This window comes from Corvus kubaryi, unplaced genomic scaffold, assembly GCF_017639235.1.
Source record: "Corvus kubaryi isolate FWS band 111438036 unplaced genomic scaffold, C.kubaryi_AGA036_p1.0 37249, whole genome shotgun sequence".
Taxonomy (NCBI): domain Eukaryota; kingdom Metazoa; phylum Chordata; class Aves; order Passeriformes; family Corvidae; genus Corvus; species Corvus kubaryi.
The window spans coordinates 3,542,796-3,561,901 of NW_024581072.1; the positions used below are offsets into that span (position 1 = coordinate 3,542,796).

General features: G+C 41.9%; 1 protein-coding gene across 4 annotated transcripts in view; it reads left to right on the forward strand.

The window, feature by feature from the left end:
- The window catches only part of PIGG (phosphatidylinositol glycan anchor biosynthesis class G), an 85,723-nt gene extending 67,388 nt beyond the window's left edge, over positions 1-18,335 (forward strand). For 2 of the 4 annotated variants that reach the window (XM_042023485.1, XM_042023490.1), the window contains one exon: positions 16,666-18,335. In XM_042023485.1, the coding sequence (XP_041879419.1) occupies positions 16,666-16,891 (226 nt within the window). In that variant the 3' untranslated portion in view covers positions 16,892-18,335. The remainder of the gene's footprint in view (positions 1-16,665) is intronic. The other 2 variants (XM_042023487.1, XM_042023486.1) reach the window with 2 other exon arrangements.
- Positions 18,336-19,106: the final 771 nt, after the last annotated feature.

Here is a 19,106-nt window from a genome sequence, read left to right on the forward strand (position 1 = left end):
TTTAGGCACTTTCCTCTCCTAGTCTCTCTTGCTATAGTGTCTAACATTCTTCTCTCTCATGCATTTTCATCTTCCAGTTTTTCCCTATTTGCACTTTGTCTCTCTCACTACAGCTTTCTGTCTCTCACTATCCCCCTTGTCTCACTTGCTGTCCCACTCTCTGCCTCACTGTACTTCTGCCTTCTGCTCGCTGTCCCTCCCTCTCAATCACACCTCCCAACCATTCCTCTCCTTCCTGAACTTTCCATCTCTCTCTGCATCTCTTTTTGCCTCCCTCTTCCCCATCAATCTATCTCTCTCTGGCCTCTTTCCTTCTCTTCCTTCATTTCTTCTGCTCTGTCTTATCTTTCCCTCTCCCTGAGATGGGCTTTTCCTCTCTCATTTGTGTCCCTGCTCTACAGCTTTTCTTGTCTTCCAGACATGTTTTGCCTCTCACTCACTTTGCTTCTCGCACGATGTATTTTCCTGTGCTTGCCTTTTTACATTCTCCCTTGCTTTGCCTCTTTCACTTTCTCCGTTCCTCATGTGCTTTCTCACCTCTTTGACACATTCTCGCATGCACTTTCCCTCTCTTTCATGCTTTCATTCCCTTGTGCTTTCCCTACACTGCTTGCTATTTCTTGCTCTCGGCATCCCACTGTCTTCTGGTCTCTATCCATCTGTCTCTTGGGCTTTCCCTTTGTCTTAGATGAGTTTTTTCTCCCTCCCCTCCTCACAAATGACCTCCCAGTCTCACTCTTATTTTTCTTCTCTTTGTGTAGCTTTTGCCTTTGTCTCTCTTGTCTTAGGCTTTCTCTGGACAACTCTCTGCCCTTCCGCTTGTCTCTCTCCCTCCCTGTTTTCTCTCTTAGCAGTGTGCTTTTTCCAGTCAGTTCCCTCTGACCTCTCAACCTTTGCCTCCCTCTTGGCCATGTCACCCCTTTCTCACAGAAACTCTGTCTCCTTCTTGTAGGTGTGCTTTCTCTCCCATTCTGATCGGCCTTCTCTTTCACAGACCCCTCCCCTCTCCTACAACTTTAAACACACCTGCTTTCTCTCACAGATGTTGCCTTTCACACACATGTTGTTTTTCTCTTGGTTTCCTTTTCTCTTATGTTCTTGTGAACATTCATGCTCTTGTATGTTTCTTCTCTATTTTTTCTGTGTTCCTCACTTTTCTTCCCTGTTGTCATCCCATGGACTTCTCTTTCTTTTTCTCTCACTTTACCTATGTATTTTTCTCTCTTCTGTCTCCAAATTCCCCTTCTTTCTGAGGTGTGCTTTCCTTCTCTCGAATAGGTTTTTCCTCTTTCTCTAATGTGTTCCTGCATTGGCTGTTTTCCTCTTTTACTTGCACTTTCAGACTTGCGCTTTCTTGTTCTTGTGCTATTCCTTACTATCTGTTGCTGTCCCTCTCTCATGTTTCCCTTTTTTCTCTCTTTCCCTTTCATCTTCTCATTCCCTTTCCCCATCCCTTGGCCTTCCTACCCACTTTGTTTTGCCTGGTTTTCTGTCTTCAACTGCCTTGTTCCCCTGCCTCCTTGTACCTCTCTCTCAAACTGTCTTTGCCTGTGACTCACGTGCTATTCCATCACTGAGAATTTTCTGCTTTCTTGTGCATGCTCTCACACTCATGCTTGTGGCTTCTTATTTGTCCTCTGTTCACTATTTCATTCTCAATTGCTCACTTCCTCCCTCTCTTGTTTACTCTCTCCTGAGCCTTCCATTTGTCTCAGACACATTTTCCCTCTCTTTTGGATGTGCTTTGCCATTCTATTGGACATACTTTCCCACTCTCTGGCAAGCTTTCCCTCCTGCTTTTGCTTTTCTTCTCTGTCCTGCTTTCCTCATCTCCCTGAGGCACTCACACTCACCAGCACTCCCTCTAGCATGCTTATTTTCTCATGGTTTCTCACTTTCTCCCTGTCTTGCATATTTTCTCTCCTCTCTTCCATGCACGCATTCCAGCTAGCTCACCTTTACTTGTGCTTCTGCTCCCTTTCATGTTTTCCCCTCCTGTTGTACCTCTCAGTGACACACATTCCCTTTCTCATAGGTGGCTCACTTCTCTCTCATGTTACCTGCCTCTCTGAATGTTGCATCATCGTGGTGTGTGTTTTTGTATCTCCATGCACTTTCCTTCTCTTGACCCCCTTCCCTTCGCTTGTCTTCTCCCTTGGACACACTCTTCCCCCCATTTTGTCTTTCCTGTTTTTTGCATTTTTCTTCCTTGTTCTGCTTCACTTTCCCTCTCCCTCTTTTGCTCTGCTGCTCAGTCTTAAGTTTTTCTCATCCCTTGCATACTTTTCCATCTCTGAAACGTCCTTTATTGTCCTCATTTATACTTTTAGTCTCCCTTTCTCATGTCTTGCCCTCTCTTTGGTCCATTATCATGCATGCCCCGCACTATCCGTGTGTCTCTTGGCTGCATTGTCACTTTCTTGCACATACTTTTAACACTCTCTTATGCTTTCCTTTTGCGTCTCATGTGCTTTGATTCTCTTGTATGTTTCTTTTTCTCATTTCCTTCTCACTCTTTTGCTTTGTCTTTCTCTGCCTTGCGTGCCCAGTCTCACTTTCCTCGTGTTGCATGCTTTCTCCCTGTTCCACAATTTTCCTATCTCCTGCTTTCAGTTTTCCTTTTGCTCATGCTTCCTGTACTTGGTGATTTTCCTTTGTGCTTCCCTTTCTTGCATGAGTCCTTGCTAACCCTTATATATAACCGTTATATCCATATATCTGTTTTGCTTCCCCCCTTCACCCACTCTCTTCCTTTCTCCCCCACACTCTTCTCTCTCTCCCAGCTTGATTTATTTTCCTTTTATTTTTATTTTTTCTTACTACCCCCCTCATTTGCTCTCTCTGTGTCTCTGGCTTACCTTTCAACTGTATAATCTTTCCCCTGGCTTATTTTTGCTCCCTTTCCCATACTTTCCCAAAGTTGTCTGCTTTCTTCTCTCTTAGCTTACCCTCTTTCAGGTGCTTTTTTTCTGTCATATGCACTTTGCATCTCTTTGTAGTTTCCCAGCCTTGCATGTGCTTCTTCTTTCTCTTGCCCTTGCTTATTCCTCTCTCTTCCTCTCCCTAACATGCTTTCTATTGCACAATCCCTTTCTCTCCTGCTAGTACCTTGCCTCTCTCATATTTTGCCTCTTGTGCTTCCCCACCTTCTTTCATGCTATCCCCCTCTCCCACAATCCTTCTTTCTCAACCCCCTTCTTTCTCTCACTTTCCCCCTTTCAATCTCTTGTTTCTTTTTCCTCCCCTCCCTTCCCCCTCACTCTGTCCCTCCTTTGATATTCCCACTCTGTGTCTCTCTTTACCCTTTACTCCATCTCAGGCATTTTCCCTTTTGCATTCACTCTCTCACATGGTCTTCCTTCTTTACTTTCTTTGCCTCTCTCACACTGCTTCTGACATGTCCTTTGTCCCCTCTCTCACATGCTTTGCGTTTCTTGAGTGCTGTTACTTTCTTTTGCACTTCCTTCTTCCCACTCTTACTTCTCTCTGTCATTCTTTCCTCCCCTTTGGGTGCTTTTCTACCTCAGACACATTTTTCTACTTTGATGAGTGTGCTTTTCCTCTTGCTCATGCTTACAGTCTCTTGCTCATACTTCCCCTACTCCTGTTGCTTGCCATCTCTTCCCATTGCTTGCTAGCCTTACTTCTCTCTAAGTATCCTTGTCTTTTCTCCTTGTTATCCCTTTCTTTTCATCTCTATCATTTGCCCATTAGCCTCAGGCATGCTTTTCCTCTTCGATGTGCTTGTTTTCCCCTTTCCTCACAGATTTCTCTCTCAAGCATTCCCCCTGTCTTGGTCACCCCATCTGACATGATTCATCTCTTGTATGCACTTTGCCTGCTGTGCTCCTGCCTTGCCTCATTCAGATGCTTCCCTGCTCTTTTGGGTTTGCTTCGCCTCTCTCTCATGCAGTTGCATTCTCTGGCATACTTGCCCTCTCTCTGATATGATTTCCTGCTTGCTCCTGCATTCCTGATGTGATTTCCCTCTCGCCTGTGCTTTCAGTCTCTTACATGTGCTTTTCTTCTTTCTCTCCTGCTTTGCATCTGTTGCCACGCTCTCTCTGGTTCCTTTCCCCCCCCCAGTGCTCACCAGCACTCCTCCTTTCCCTCCACCTGTCTTCTCTCCCTTCATTGTCCTACATATATTCCCTTTCTAACTGGCACACTTCACATGTCTCCATCATCCCATCTGCATGTCTCTCTCATGAATCTCACCTCTCTGTCTTCTTTCTCAGAGGCCTTACCTCACTCTTTCTAGTGTTTTCCCTCTCACTTTCACTTTGCCTCTCTCATTTGGCATTTTTCTTTTGCCTTTGCTGTCCTGTATATTTACTCTTTCTCAGGTGCTTCCTTGTCTCAGTGTCTGTTGTTCTAATCTCTTCATCTCGCATCCCCCTCTCTCATGTACTTCATCCCTCTTTCACACACTTCTCTCTTTTGATTTCATTTTCCTCTTGCTTCCACTTTTACCTGTTCTTTTCCTCCCTTCACCTCCTGGTATTCCTGTTTGCTTTGCCTTTCTTGTACTTTGCCTCTTTCCCTCTTCTGCACTTCTTTTTCCTCACAGTTTCCCTTTCACAGGCTTCCCACACCCTTTTCTTCTCTCTGTTGTGCCCTTTACCCTTGTGTGGTGGACCTTGTGCCTGTCTGTCTCTCTCACATGCATCCTCCTCACTCTCGTGTGTTTCCCCTCTCACATGAATTCTGCCTGTCATGCCTACAGTATCTCCAATGCATGCTTTTCCTTGCTTGCTGTTCTTATTCTCTGGCACTCCCCTCGCTCACGTGTATTACTGTTCTTCATTTCTATGTCTTCCTCTCTCTCTTGGATGCTTTCTATCTCACAAAATTACCCTTCGTGTTTGCACTTCCAATGCCACTTGTGGTGTCTTGTCTAGTGTCATTGTTCCCTCCCTCTTGCTGTCACTATCCCTCTATCTTGCTCCTTCTCTTTTTCTCTAGCTTTCTCTCTCGTCATTCCCTCTTTCTTATTGTCCTCAGTTCCCCCTTACCTCTCTCTTTCTTCAACTCCCACCCTCTCTGTCACTTGCCTCGTCTTTCTTACACACTTTCCCAGCAGCACACGATTTGCTTCCCTTTCACCTGCCATGCCTCTCTCTGTCATGTGCTTCCCCTGAACTTACCGTGGTTAACTGATGTCATGTTCTCCTCACCTCGCACTTTCTCACACCCTTTTCCCATCTTCATACTCCCTCTCTCATGCACATCTGCCTTCCTGTTGTCATTCAGTTTTATTGTCTGGCATGTGTTTTTTTTGTCTTGGGCATGCACTTCGTGCTCACTCTCTAATACGTCGCTTCCCTTGCATGCTTTTTCTTTCCCCTGTGCTTTACTGTTTCCTTTTTTATCTCACGTCAAATCACTCTCTCTCACTAGCCTTCTCTCTCATGCTTTCCCACCTTTCTCACATTTTTTCTCTTTCTTGGATTTCCTTCTTGTTTACGCTTCTAGTCTCTGGGTAATGCTTTCCCCCTCTAGCTTGCTACGTCTCTATTGCTCTCTGTCCTTGTCCCACTTGCTGCCTTTCACACTTCCTCTAGCTTTACATCTCTCACAGTATGTTTCCCTCTCTGCCATATGCCCTTACTGCTGTCCTGGATGTTCATGTCCTCTCTTTTGAATGTGCATTTTCTCTCTCTTGGATGCACTTTGACTCCTTCTCTTGCTTGCTATCTCTCACTTCCATGCCTTCGCTCAATTGTGTGTCATCTTTCTCTTGCACACCCTTGCCCTCTCTGTTGTTTTGCTCTTCTGCTGCCCCGCTTTCTTGCATTGCTGTACAAGGCACACAGTTCTTCTCTCTTCTACTTGCACTTCCTCTCTTACTCATACTCTCAATTTCCTGTCCTCCTTTCCTCCCTTTCTCTCATGCTGCCTCTTTTGATCTTTTATTATCTCTACTTGCTTCCTCTTCTCCCTTCTTTATTTCTTTCTCATCCTCCTGTTTTCCTTCCCTCTCTCACATGCTTTCCTGTTTTTCCCCATCTTTCCCACACTCTTCCCCCTACCATGCTCTCTCACTTTGCCATCTTGTAGTTTTTTCCCTTGCGTGCTTCATGTAACTCACTTGCACTTTACCCCCTGCACATGCTGTCACTCTTGGTTGTGCTTCCTGTGTGTCTCTCACTCAGTAGCACTCCTCTCACTGTCTGCTTGCTAGTTCCCTCTCTCTTTGTGTTCCTCTCCTCCACAATTTTATTCATCGTGATGCCCCCTCACTTCCCCTCCAAAACTCGCCGTAACACTCCCTCTCTTGCTTCCCTACTCTTGCCTCTCACGCACCTTGGCACTCACTGGCATACACAGGTTGTGTCACACCCACATGCTCCTTCCCCGTCTGTCTGTCTTCGGGTCTTTCCCTCTCCCTTGCACTCCCTTCACCCCCCTCTGGACATCCTTTCCCTCCCACCCACTGTACCTTTGGCTCCTCCTATCAGACATCTCTCACACTCTTACCCTCTTTTACTTTTTCACACACTTCCCTCTATCGCTTGCTTGCGTTCTCGCACTTGCCTCACAGGGCTTCCCCTTCTACCATGCTTTCCTTGGCTCCTACTCTTCTGCATATGCTCTTCCTTATCACTACTGCACTCATTACTTTTTTTTTTCCTTTTCTTGTGGGTTCTCTCACACATTTTGTTTCTCTTTTATGCTTCATTGTCTTTAATGCTTTCCCTTTACCATGTTTAGTTTCGGTTGAACAATATCCCAATCTCTCTTGCTTGTACTTTTCTAAGTTCATGCCCACTGCCCCTTTCTTCCCCATGCTTTCACTTGCTCTTTCACTTCCCCTCTTCTCCTCTTTCCTCGTGCCTTCTGTCCCTCTTTTACACATTCCATGCCTGTTCATTTTTTATGCTTTCCTTTTAGTTAATGTTTTCAGTTCCTAGAATACTCCCTCTCTCATGCCTTTACTTTGTTGCAGGTACTTTTCCTTTTGTCTACTGCAGTTTTCCTTCCATGCCCTTGTACACTTTTCTCCCTTGTTTATACTTCCACTCCCTCTTTGCCTCATACTCTGTTGTTGGTTTCCTCATCTCTCAAGTTTCCACTCCCTTGCATCCATGCCTTTCTTCTCTCTCTATAGCACGTCTCCCTTCTTCTGCATGTATTTTTCCTCTTTGGTATACTTTCTCCACCTCACAGCCTTCTGCTTTCTCTCTATTGATTATTTTTATCCTCTCGCTTTTACTTTCCCTCTCTTGGGCATAGTTTCCCTCCCTTATGCAGCTGTTTTCCTTCCTCCCTGTGCTGACTTGGTAACTTCCCCTCTCACTTGTGTACTTTCCTGTTCTGTCACATGCTTGTGATCTTCCACATGTGTATTCCTAATAAAAATATCTTGTTTTTTCTATACATAAATTCCCTCTCATTTTTTCATCCATTTCCCCCCGCCTTTCCCCTCTGCCACCATTTCATTCTTTCCATTGCACCTTTCCTCTCTCTTGTGCACACTCTCATTTTCTCTCTTGCTTCCCCATATGCACACACCCACAGACACATTCAGTATGCTGGTATGCTTTCCCTCTTTTTCCCTGATGTTTTTCATCTTCCCTCATACTTTTCATACTTCTCTCATGTGCCTTCCCTTCCTCGGTTTCTTGCTCTATCGTGCACATTCCCTCTCTGATAGGCTCTTTCACTTTCTCATACACACTTTACCTTGTTTGCTCAAGCCTTGCTTGTCTCTCCTGTGGATATTTATCACTTTTGCGTTCTCTTGGTGTCTCTCATTCAACATATGTTTCCCTCTTGTGCCTATTTCCCCTCTCACATAGTTTCCTTCTTGATTCAATGTCTGTCTGATCCTATTTCAGTCCCTGTTGCATCCTTTCTCTACTTTCCTGTAATGAAAGGTTTCCTGTCCTCTCTTATGTGCTTTACCTCTGTCCTGTGCATCTCTTCCTCTCTCAGACCCTCTTGACACTTTCCAATAATTTCTTGATTTCTCTTTTCCGCTTTCTCTCTTCTAACCACTTTTCTGTCATGCAGGATTCTTTTAAGGTGTGAGCTTTTCCTTCCTCCTTGGCACACAATACATGTCCTCTCTCCTGCACCATCGCTTGCTCATTGATGTGCTTTCCTGCACTTTCTTCTTATGATTTCTTTCTCTAAGGCACATTTATCCTTTCTCTGTCACATGCCTTCTTACAATTGCTGTCTCATCATGCTTTCCCTTTTTCCTTTGCCTGTTTCCCTGCTCTGTCTGCACCTTCCCCTGTACTTCGCATGTGTTACATGCCAGATGTCTCGCTTTTTGTCTGCCTTCCACTTTCTTTTGTTAACAGTCTCACTTTCCCTTCTTACATGCTTCCTCTGTGTCAGAGTTTCCTTGTATCTCATGTTTACCTCTTGTACTTTCTGTCTTGCATTGTTCCCCTCTTATGCATGCTCTCTCTGACTCTCTTGTGTCTGCTTTATAGTTTCTTACAGATTTTGTGTAATTCTGCTCTCTTGTGTGTTCTTTTCATTAATTTTGAGCACTTTCTTGCACATACACATGCTGTCCCTTTCTCTTACATGCACTTTTCCTCTTTTTCTTTCTTGTGCTCCCTCTCTGTTGTGCCTCTTTCTTCTTTTTGTCAAGCTCTTTGCCTCTTCTTGCATGTGAGGGCTTTCCTCTCTCCTGTGCACATCCTCTTTTGCTTCTATTTCTTGCTGTTCTGGGCATTTTTATGTCTCCCTCATGCAACTTTCCTTCTTTACCTCATGTCATGCTTGCTGTCTTACCTGCTACCTCTTTTCTGTGTCCTTCACTCTTGTTTCCCCCGTCAGTCTCTGCCTATGCTTGCCCTTTCCCTCTTACTCTCCTTTCCACCATGCTTGCTCTCTTACCTTTGCTTTTCTTCCCCTCTGCCTGATTGACTTTATTCCTTTCTCACTCTTTTCTGTCTGATCTTTTTTCTCTCCCAATTCCACTCTGGCTTTCTTTGCCCTGCTTCTATTTATGTTTCTTTGGATCTCAGTCAGTCTGTCTATCCCACATGCTCCTTTCCAAGTCTCTGAAATTCTCATTCTCACTTTCCTTCTTTCCTTTGCATATCTTGTTGTCTTTGCTTGCTCCTTCTGCCATTTCTGTTCCACTACACCTTTGTATCTTCCTCTTTAGTGCCTTCTTTTTCAATCCCGTTTTCTCTCCTCCTCTCCTCCTTTCCCCTCAGTCCCCTCATTGCTCTCACACTCCCTCTACTCACTGTCATGTCACCCACAGCCATCCATTCTTTTCCTTACCTCACTCTCTTCCTATCTGTCCCTCTCTCCCTTTTTTCTGCACTCCCTTCTTTCTCCACCTCACCTCCACGTCATCTCCCTCTCATGCCAACCTTTGCTCATCTAACTTCCCCTCTCTCCCTCCAGTGCTCTTCCCCACCCTCTCACTTGCCCAGTTTCTCCACTTTCCTTATCTTACTTCCATTGCATGTGTAGTTTCCTTCATGCACATTCTTTCCACCTTTGTATTAGCCTCTTTTCCATTCTTTTCCTTCCTTCCTTCTGTCCGTCCGTCCGTCTGTCCGTCCCCTTACTCAAAGTGCAAATTAACATCTGCAGTCTTCTGAAAGTTGTATCCTGTCTGCTTTACGTTTTCTGTCTCAGAGCCAGGATTACAATTACAGTATCACCAAAACTATGGCATAAAAAATCCTGTGCTGATTTTTCCGTCTTCTCAGCTAGAGTCCAGGGAGGAAGAGGGTCTGCAGCTACTAAATCAAGGTATCTTCATCAAAAATCAGATCGGTTTTGCGATTAATTACTTCCCGAGATGAAACCATTTTTGTTTACTGTTCCTTTTATGCGTAATGGTGTTAGAGTCATCTCATCCTTTGCACAGATCTTAGGGTATGGGTTTACAGGTCATGCTGTAATCCATTTTGTCTTCAGGAGAAAGTACGTGGGGCTCTCCAGTCTTTATCCTAATTGAATATTGTTCTTAAAAGTAATTTGCACAAAGCTGAATTACTAAGAAGTCCAACACTCCTATAAACTTACCAAAGTAAAAAGTGTGTATGATGCTATGCTTGGGCTTAGTAAGAGTATTCCTGTGTAATCCTGGAAGATATCTCATTGCACCACAAGGAATAGAGTCTCTGAAGATGAATGTGCTGTGCATTGTGCTAGAAAAAGCTGTGAAGAAAGTTGGGAGCAATATTCTGATACAATGCATGAAGTATACACAGTGCACTGAAGAAATCACCCCCTTTCTCTTCAGTACTTTGCGTATTCCTCTTTATTCTGACACAGATTGGAGCATAGTACCAACTTTGTTTCCCCTCTTAAATTAGCAAGAGCTGCATGATGATGCTGGACTCTGAGTGGTTTATGCTGCTGCTCAAGCAGAAGCAGAGTTATTCAGAAGAACACTTCTGGAAGGAGAGGGTCATATTTGTAGGCTTTTGCTTACATACTTCTTTATTGTAGCAATGTTTCTAGATGTAGCTTGTACTTTTGCTGGTATTGGCCTAGTCCTAGTATTATTACAGTTTTTTCCTTTTTCCCCATTAGTTTTCTTTCTCCTCTGCTGTATGGCCAACATAACTGACTGCTTGGTTCTGGTAGCTGTGGATAGGACTGTACATGAGATACTGTCCTTCTGCATTTATCTAGGATTTTTCTATCTTTTCTCACACCTTTTCTTGAAGTTAACAAATTCTTCTTGAATGTATGTGTTACTGGGATGGCAGGAGTAATTTGAGGAGAGAGCTGTTATTTTATTTAAGTCGCAAGTTTAAAAATAGTTACTGTAGTGGAAAAATACAAGAAAGAATTGACTCTGCCCTCAGTGCAGAAAAGTGAGCATTGCTTCACAGAACCAAAGAAGGCACCCCAGGTTGGAGATGCCCTTAAAAGAGCATCTGGTTCAACCTTTTCTGGGAGCAGGAGCCTCCATGAGATCATCTAGCATGCTGTCCAGTCTTTTCTTGAAAATCTGCAGTGATGAGGACTCTACCACATCCCTGGCAAGATTGTATCAGTGATTTGATTGTTCTCACTCTAGAACATGTCTTTCTTACACTGAAACCTCTCCCAGTGCAACTTTACCCATTGCCCTGTGTTTTCTCCATGTACTACCTGGTGAGGAGGAGAGCACCTCTATCCTTTGTAGCCATCTTTAAGTACTTAAGTACTGGAATGCTGTGATGAAGTCTCTCTGAGCCTTCTCCATGAAGAAGAGACTTAACTCCTACAGTCTTACCAGAGCTCTTTCATCCTCTCCAGTCCTTCTTGAGAGCCTCTCCAGCCTGTCCATGTCTTTTTGGAAGGGTGGGGACCAGAACTGAACATAGTACTACAGGCATGGCCCAACAAGCACTCAATAGAGTGGGATAATCACATCTCTCCCTGCTAGTCATGCCCCTGAGGATGCAGCCCAGGACATGATACCTGTTGCTGCAGCAGTGCTCTGCTGACTCACGTTTAGCTTGTTGTCCCCCAATACCCCCAGGTCCCTTTCAGCAGCACTGTTCCCCAGCCACATGCATCCTAGGCCTCCTACTGGGCCCTTCGGACATTGTGACCAGGTGCAAGACTTTGCATTTGTCTTTGTTAAGCTTCATACAGGTCTCGGTAGCCTGACCAGATCTCACTGTAAGACAGCTTCTGATGTCTCCACCTTGACGCCCAGTTTAGTGTCAACAGCACATCAATGGAGGTGCTTTCAGTCCTACCATCTAGATAATTTATGGAAATGTTGAGCAGTTTGGGGTTCAGTAACATTCACTGTGGCACCCTACACCTGTGACTGGGTGCCACAATGAGTAAAAAACACAGATCACCACCCTTTGTGGCCTTGTTGGCCAGTTTCCTACCCGTACTTTAAAAATTGTGCTTCATCTTTCTAGAAATGTCTTGTGTCACTGTCGATGTGTCTTGTTATACTGGTATATTTTAACCTGTTAAGTCTGAATTTAATTGAATAACGTGGACACTAACAGTCTGTGTTAAATTTCTTCAGATCCCATCTGTCAGTAACAATTGTTGGATGCAATTTTTCTTTACCCCTTTAGCTATGATCATGAAGAATAACTGTTTGTTTACAAAGATGGGCAGGAAAGCCTGCAGATGCACCTTAACATAAAATCAAGCTATAAATTTCCTTGTTATTCCTTGCATGTATGACACCAGCATAAAATGCTTTGGGTTTTTTTCCTACTGGAAGACTTCGGAAGTGTTAAGTGGATTTTGGAAGAGTACTCACAAAAAATTGCCCAATGCTGGGCTTTGAAGTACTTAAGATTTGTGTTTTTCATGTTAGGATGGCTTTTTTAGCTTATTTTGCTGACATGAAGCCCACAGTGCAACTGATTATGCCAGCAGTGAGAACAGGAAAAAACATTGATACAATTCTATTTTTCCTACTCTTGGTGCTGAAATGAAGAGAATTAAAGTTGCAAGTCCTAATAGCTTTTTACAGCTAAATCTTTGTGAGAACCTGGTGAACCCTTCCTGCAGTCCACATGGGCTACAGTCCCCAATAACTTAACTGCCACAGACACGACCTTGCTTGGGTAGTTGTACCTTCTCTGCCTTTCTTACTGGGAGAGAGAATGGAGAGGGCAGAGAAAAATCAGTCATCCCCAAGTTCCATAATTTCCATGGTAACAGAATATACTTTACAGCCCTTTTATCTTGCTGGCAACCACCATTTTTGGCATCTATCCATTGATAGGGTGTGGTGACAAAAATTGTGACTTCATAGCATTATAAATGTTGTTCTGATTGGTAATCTCTACTAGAGTTGGTTATGTAAATTTCCAGAGGACTGTTGATTCCCTTGAAACTGCTAAAAATATAGTGTTTTTCCATGACAATCCAGGATTGCATTCTATAATCTAAAATAGTATTGTAGAATTATACTAGGTGAGAGTGGGACATGTGGGAGAGACATAGCAAATTTATTGTTGCTGCTGAACTGATTGATATTTGCTTACATGAGAGAAATTTCTTACACATTGCAGATACTCTTAAGATGTTGGAAACATTTGGTGTGCTACAGAGTTTGTTTCTGAGTGCAACCCTTCATAAGTATATATAGGGCAGATGACCAAAATGGCAAGTATTTTTCAGAGGGCACTAAACAGGGAGATCTTTGAAACTGCAGAATGCCTAGAAAAAAAAGTGATGCTTAATACTGTAGAAAATGTTAATACGGTAAAAATTGCCTTCAATTAGGCAAATTCAGTATCTCCAGTAGGAGATAACTTAGGCAGTGATATTCATCTAGAAAAGGGGGGATGGAAGGGCAAAAATGCTGGGGGGTAACTTGCATTGAAAGGATTCAGCACTTTTCATACTGAAACCCTCCAGACATGACCCTCCTCCTCCAACCTAGGAAAGTGACAATACTGGGGTATTCCTCCCTCATATACTTGCATATTTCTAAACTGTTTATTTGATATGGTGTGTTGGAAGAAGGGTTGGAACACTGTAAACTAGTGTATTTTAAAATCCGCATGGATGCACTTGTAGGGCTGTCTGTGGAGATTTTTTCCTTGATTTTTAAGCTACAAAACGTGTTGCCATCAGCTGCCAAGTATCCTATATAACTAGGAGACATGTTTTCACAAGAAAAGAGTTTTCTTTCTTTCTTTCTTTCTTTCTGCATCATAATTTTTCATTTTGCAAGCCTTGTATTTACTCATTTTAGCGGCACCTTAGAGATGGATTGAGAGGTGAAAGATTTGTTGACAAAACATCGACAATTAGGGTTTAGGATATCCAAAGAAGCAGCAAACCTATTAAGTAACAGTTTCTGGGCCATAGTTTTGTACATATTAAATATCTTCCATTAAAAGAGGCAGTTTTTGTTTAAAGCCAGTATGTTCTCTAGGCCGTGCTTAATGTTTGCATTCTAATTATATCATGTTTAATGATTTGTGTCTGTAGTGTTCTTCGCTTCAGAAGTCTCCAAAGACATTGTTTTTTCCTGTATCTCACATGAAGTTTGGATATGCTTTGTCAGCTGTAACACATATGGATTTCTCTTTCAATTCCCCATAAAGCTAACTTCCTAAATGAGCTGAATGTTAGAGGCTGAATATTCCTTTTTGTTACTCGTGCATTGTGCAGGGGCCTTCGTAGTGGCCTGGTGTTGTCAGAACATGGAGGTAGTGTGCGCAGTTTATATCTCTCTATGCTCTTCTCCTTTAAATAATGAAAGGTATTAATTGCTGAAGAGACAGTTCAGTATGGACTAGTTACAGGTTGATACTTTAGATGTATCCTGTAGTCTTCCATTATTTTAATTGAAACAGCACTGAGAATTTGCAAGGTTATTCATTACTGGCTGATCCAGATCATAAATGTTAGGATTCATGAGTGGCATCCCACATCCAGCCTTCTCTGTTCTCCTGATGAATTCATTTGGAATAACTCGGATTGTCATGGTCATGTTATCGGTAGCTGCCTGATCCCTGGCTGCTGCCTGCCTTGTGGCCTGGAGATGCTGTGGTTACTGTGTCTGTGGGATGAGGAGAAGGAGCACACAAAGGCATAATTCTTAGCTGTTCAAATTTTGTCCCTGGACGAAGCAAGAGGAAAGAATGATGATGTGCTTGAAGAGTTAAGTTGTTGCTTTAGGATCAGAATGGCCAAATAGATCTAACTGCTTGTGCTCAGTCATTCCAGTGATCTGTCTGCAGCAATGCATGTGTGAATGCTTTCACCAGCTCTGAAATAAACCCAATTACTCTGTTGTTGAATCCCACTAACAGTTTAACTTTGTGGATACAGTGTGCTTTTGTTGCCTTCTCTAAATTGCACCACTGCATTATACTGTGAAACTGCCCAAGTTTTCCCTCTGAAGGGTAGGTGTGATGTTATCTTGGGAGCTGAGGTGAGTACTGAGAGCTTTTGTAAGTAAAGGTACCTTATAAGTAAAAACAGTTAGCTATTTTTATGATACCAGAATACAGAAGGAATTGTATCATTGACCTGGGGATTCATCTATGTGGTCTATCAAGTGCATTTTTTAACTCTAGAAAATGGTTTAAAAAATGCCTGTTTGTCTGAGTGAAAAGCCATTTCCTGTCTTTATTCAGTGGTCATCTGACTATTACAAATACTATTTTTACTACAAATACTATTTTTACTCGTTACCAGCATGAAAACAGCTAAGACTGAGTGAACTGCACTTTGTTTAATCCTTGCCAACAGACTCAGTTATTAAACATAAAGCTGGTTATTTATACAAGTTCACTGACGATTAAGATAGTTATGCAGAAGCAGGAAGCAGTCTAGTTCAGTCCCATGTCTCAGTTTCCTTGGCTGAGCAGCAAGGGAGATAGTTTTCTGTGAACTGAATGTATGTTTTTCACAGTCATTCATGCCTGCTGTTCTTGATTTTATAACTCTGCTTTCATGACCTGTTCTTCCTTCTACTGAAAGCCTTGGTAATTTAAATCTTGACTTTGCTGGAAAATAGGGCTGTATCCCAGTTATTTTTATTCAAAGAGTAAGAAGTTTAGTGGTTTATGTAAAATACTGCATTCTGTAGCTTACTTAGTCATAAGTGACTAATTAACATCTTGCAGAAGTGCTAGCCATGTTAAATTTTTATTACTTGGAACAAGATTAGTATTAAAAACTGGGAGGAGCAGAACAGATTCTCAGATCAGGATTTCACTGTTAAACATTTCCACTCTTTGCCAGTGTGTTCTTTTGGGAACTGATGATGTAAAATATTTTGATGGGAGAGGAAAATGTTCTGCTTATTATTCCAGTGAAACAGTTTTTTCCTTCCTTTTGTTTGAAGGGGTAAACATCTGAATTTGGTGTAAATTAGTCTCTGCACATGAATTTTGGGGAAATTGAACAGGTGCCAACCCAGCATCATTGCTTCAAGTTGGTGCCTCAGGAGAGGGAGGACAATCAAAGTGCAGAAAACCTTTTCACTTCCAGTTTCACCTGATTCTTGTCACCCACCAAAATAAAACAGTGTGGCAAATTTGGACCATGTAGGTTACATATGGGGCTGACATTTCTTGGGATGCAGTGGACCCAGCTAAGCTAAGTGGCTGTGACAGGAATGCAGTGTATCACTCCTGTGAGCCTGAGAATCGGGTATTCTTTGGAGAATATTATGTTAGTTAGCTTTGCAAAGTTTTCCAATAGCACCATTTCTATGTTGTTTTGTACAGTGTTGCTGGCTATGGACAGCAGTGTACTCTGACAAATTTTATGCTCTTTACAAGGGGGTTGCAGACTCCCTCTGATTATCTGTTGAATGGCTAGGAAGCTTTGTGAAGAGTATTGAAGTCCTCTCTTCCTCTTACCATTCAGGTTCTCTGGAAAGGCACTGTAAGGCCAACAGGAGACAAAGCTGTCTAGAAACTGCTTAATAGAGACTTTGACAATTAGAATAAAATATATTAAAGCACAGAACAATTGAAGTGTGAGGTGAACTACTGGGGGCACCTTTATTGCAATGACAGTTGCTATGCTTACACCGACATACACATTCTAGGATATATAGAGGTGACAAGAACAAACTTACTTAGTTCATTGTTGCATTAACATTCAGTTTTCTAACACAAAGTGGAGATCTCTGAATACTCCTTGTGTTGTGAAATAATGCTAAAGAGTGGGGGAACTCCAATGTCTTTTCTGAGTTTGCCTGAGAATGAACTCCTCTGTTTTTGTTACCAGGAATCCTGCAGCAGTGGGTCATGGCTGTTTCTGCTACGCCCTAATGCGTTCAATTCCAGTTGCCATCTACGTTGTTTTGGTAACAGGTCTGCGCTACCACCTGTTCATATGGAGCGTCTTCTCGCCAAAGCTGCTGTATGAGGGAGTGCATGTGTTCATCACAGCTGCTGTCTGCCTGTTCTTCACAGCAATGGATCAGAACCACTCCTACAGAGTGCAAGACTGACAATAAGTGTGTGGTATGTGGTTCTGCATTGCAATGTCCAGTGTGCCACTGGAATGGAAGAAGGAAAATACCAGCTTTAAATTGTTGTGCAGATTTTGAAGAGTAAATTGTTAAAAGGGTTGTTTATTTTAGTCAAGATCAGGATTTGAAAGGTCTGTCCTGTGTTAAAACTGAGTTTGCTAAAGTGTTGAATTGAAATAAACTGTTTTTTCATTGATACCTTTTGTTCTGCAGCTGGCATTATAGCACTCTCCAAATAACAGAATGGTGATATTACATGTTTTGAATTTAAAAATATACATCTTAATATAAATACAGACCAGTCCCTCATGGGCACAGAAAAAATCTTTTGTGCATACATTTTTTTTACCTTCTTAGACTACAGAATCCTAAAAATGTACAGGATTTCTCAGTGCTGTTCGCAAGATCCTGAATCTGTTAGCCTCAGGGGGTTTTTGTGTTTGTTTTCTTTCTAATGGATGCATTGAAATTATTATTAAATTATTATTGTACACACGTCCCAGGTAAAAGATTTTGTTTGTTTTGCATAGGCAGCAAGCATTTCTATTTAAAAGCAGCATTTTCTTTGTAAGACGAGTGCAGTCATTTTGTGTAATGGATTTCGATCTGCACTTCAGACACTGAATAAGAAACACTTATTGTCTAACAGAGTAATGAATCTTCTATGAAGTCCATTCACTGCTAAAATGTTGTTTCTTCTTATCAATGTATAAATGATAAATCAGGTCGGTGGCAGCCACGTTGAACATTTGATCATGTTTTCCACACATGGGTAGAGGGTTGTGAGCAGTGAAGAGGAAAACAGTTTAATGGACTAAGTTACCAGCAGAATAAAAGGTGCAAAAGGTGTGTTTGCAGTTTGCATCACCATCCCCCTAGTGACCTGTCTAGCCATCTCACTTGAATGCTGTAATTAAGTTCTAACAATGTTGTTTTCCTTGCTTCTGTCAAGAAGATACATGTTAATGACTATACTATCAGTATTCATGTGGGGTTTTTTTGCCTGATAGTTTTGTCCATGTTAGGAGCTAATATGAGTTAGTCTAAATGTGTTCAAGGTATATCAGAAGAGAAGCATACAGAGAATTTTTAAATTTTGTTATAAATATGAAAAAATAAAGCTTTCAAGACCTATATAGCTGACAGAACAGTTGTTAAATTTACTGGTGCACTTTTTGTTTCATGTTTCAGACAATGGAAATCTCAAAATGTAGTCCTTTAGTTTTTATACATTAATAATACTCCATCTTGATTACTAATAATGAAATATTTTTTCAGCTATAAAACAACCAAAATTTTCAATACACTGGCAACATATTGCTCTTTACCTGAAGGAGAGATTACTGGATCTTAATGTCATTTACTGTGACCTGCTGGAGGATTGAAAATTAAATACTTTTAATAAATCACTTTTTACTGCCAACTATGGTTATTTAAAGCAGTTTGTGTTTGTGAATGTGCATCTACCATTTTCACAGTTCTCAGTATTTTTTTGGTTACCTGCTGGCTAGCAGCTGTGTTGGCATTATCAACATATTCTCTGTTTACTTACATGGTTAATTTGTAAGCAGTCCTCCCTATAATTCATACAGAGTATGTTTATAAGATATTTGAGTCAGAGAGAAAGGGTGCTAATAAAGAGGTGGAAGGAATAGAGCAGAAGTTGCTTGTGGTATAGAGTATCCTAAATGAATGTGGGATGACATTCACAAGATCCTTTATTCCTTCCTTCTGGTTTGGTTTTTTTTTGTGTGTGGTTTGGTGTTTTTTTGTTTTGGTTTGGTTTTTGGGTTTTTTTTGTTTTCTTTCTTCTAGTATATCTCTTTTATCCAATAGTGGAATCTAAACTACTGTGTGTGTATTAAAATTGCATTTTTTCAGATTACTTAGTTAAATAATCAGTGTCTCCCTTCTCTTCTGAAGTTGAAAGATGTCCAGATTGGATCCAGGATAAAATAAATGGCTTGGGAAACCTGTTATTTAGGTCTTCAAGACCAGGAAAGGAAGGAAGAAGAAGAGACTGCATGTCTGTCTCAAGGAGACTCATGAGTTTGCATGATGTGTGAAAGAAACATGGTGCTTTCAACTTCAGAATCGACATTTTTATTCTTTTTCACCCTTTCCCCTTGGGTGTAGGCAATGAAATAGTATTTTAGCTTCATGAGCTTATGGGCTGTAGCATTGCAAAGCTGAA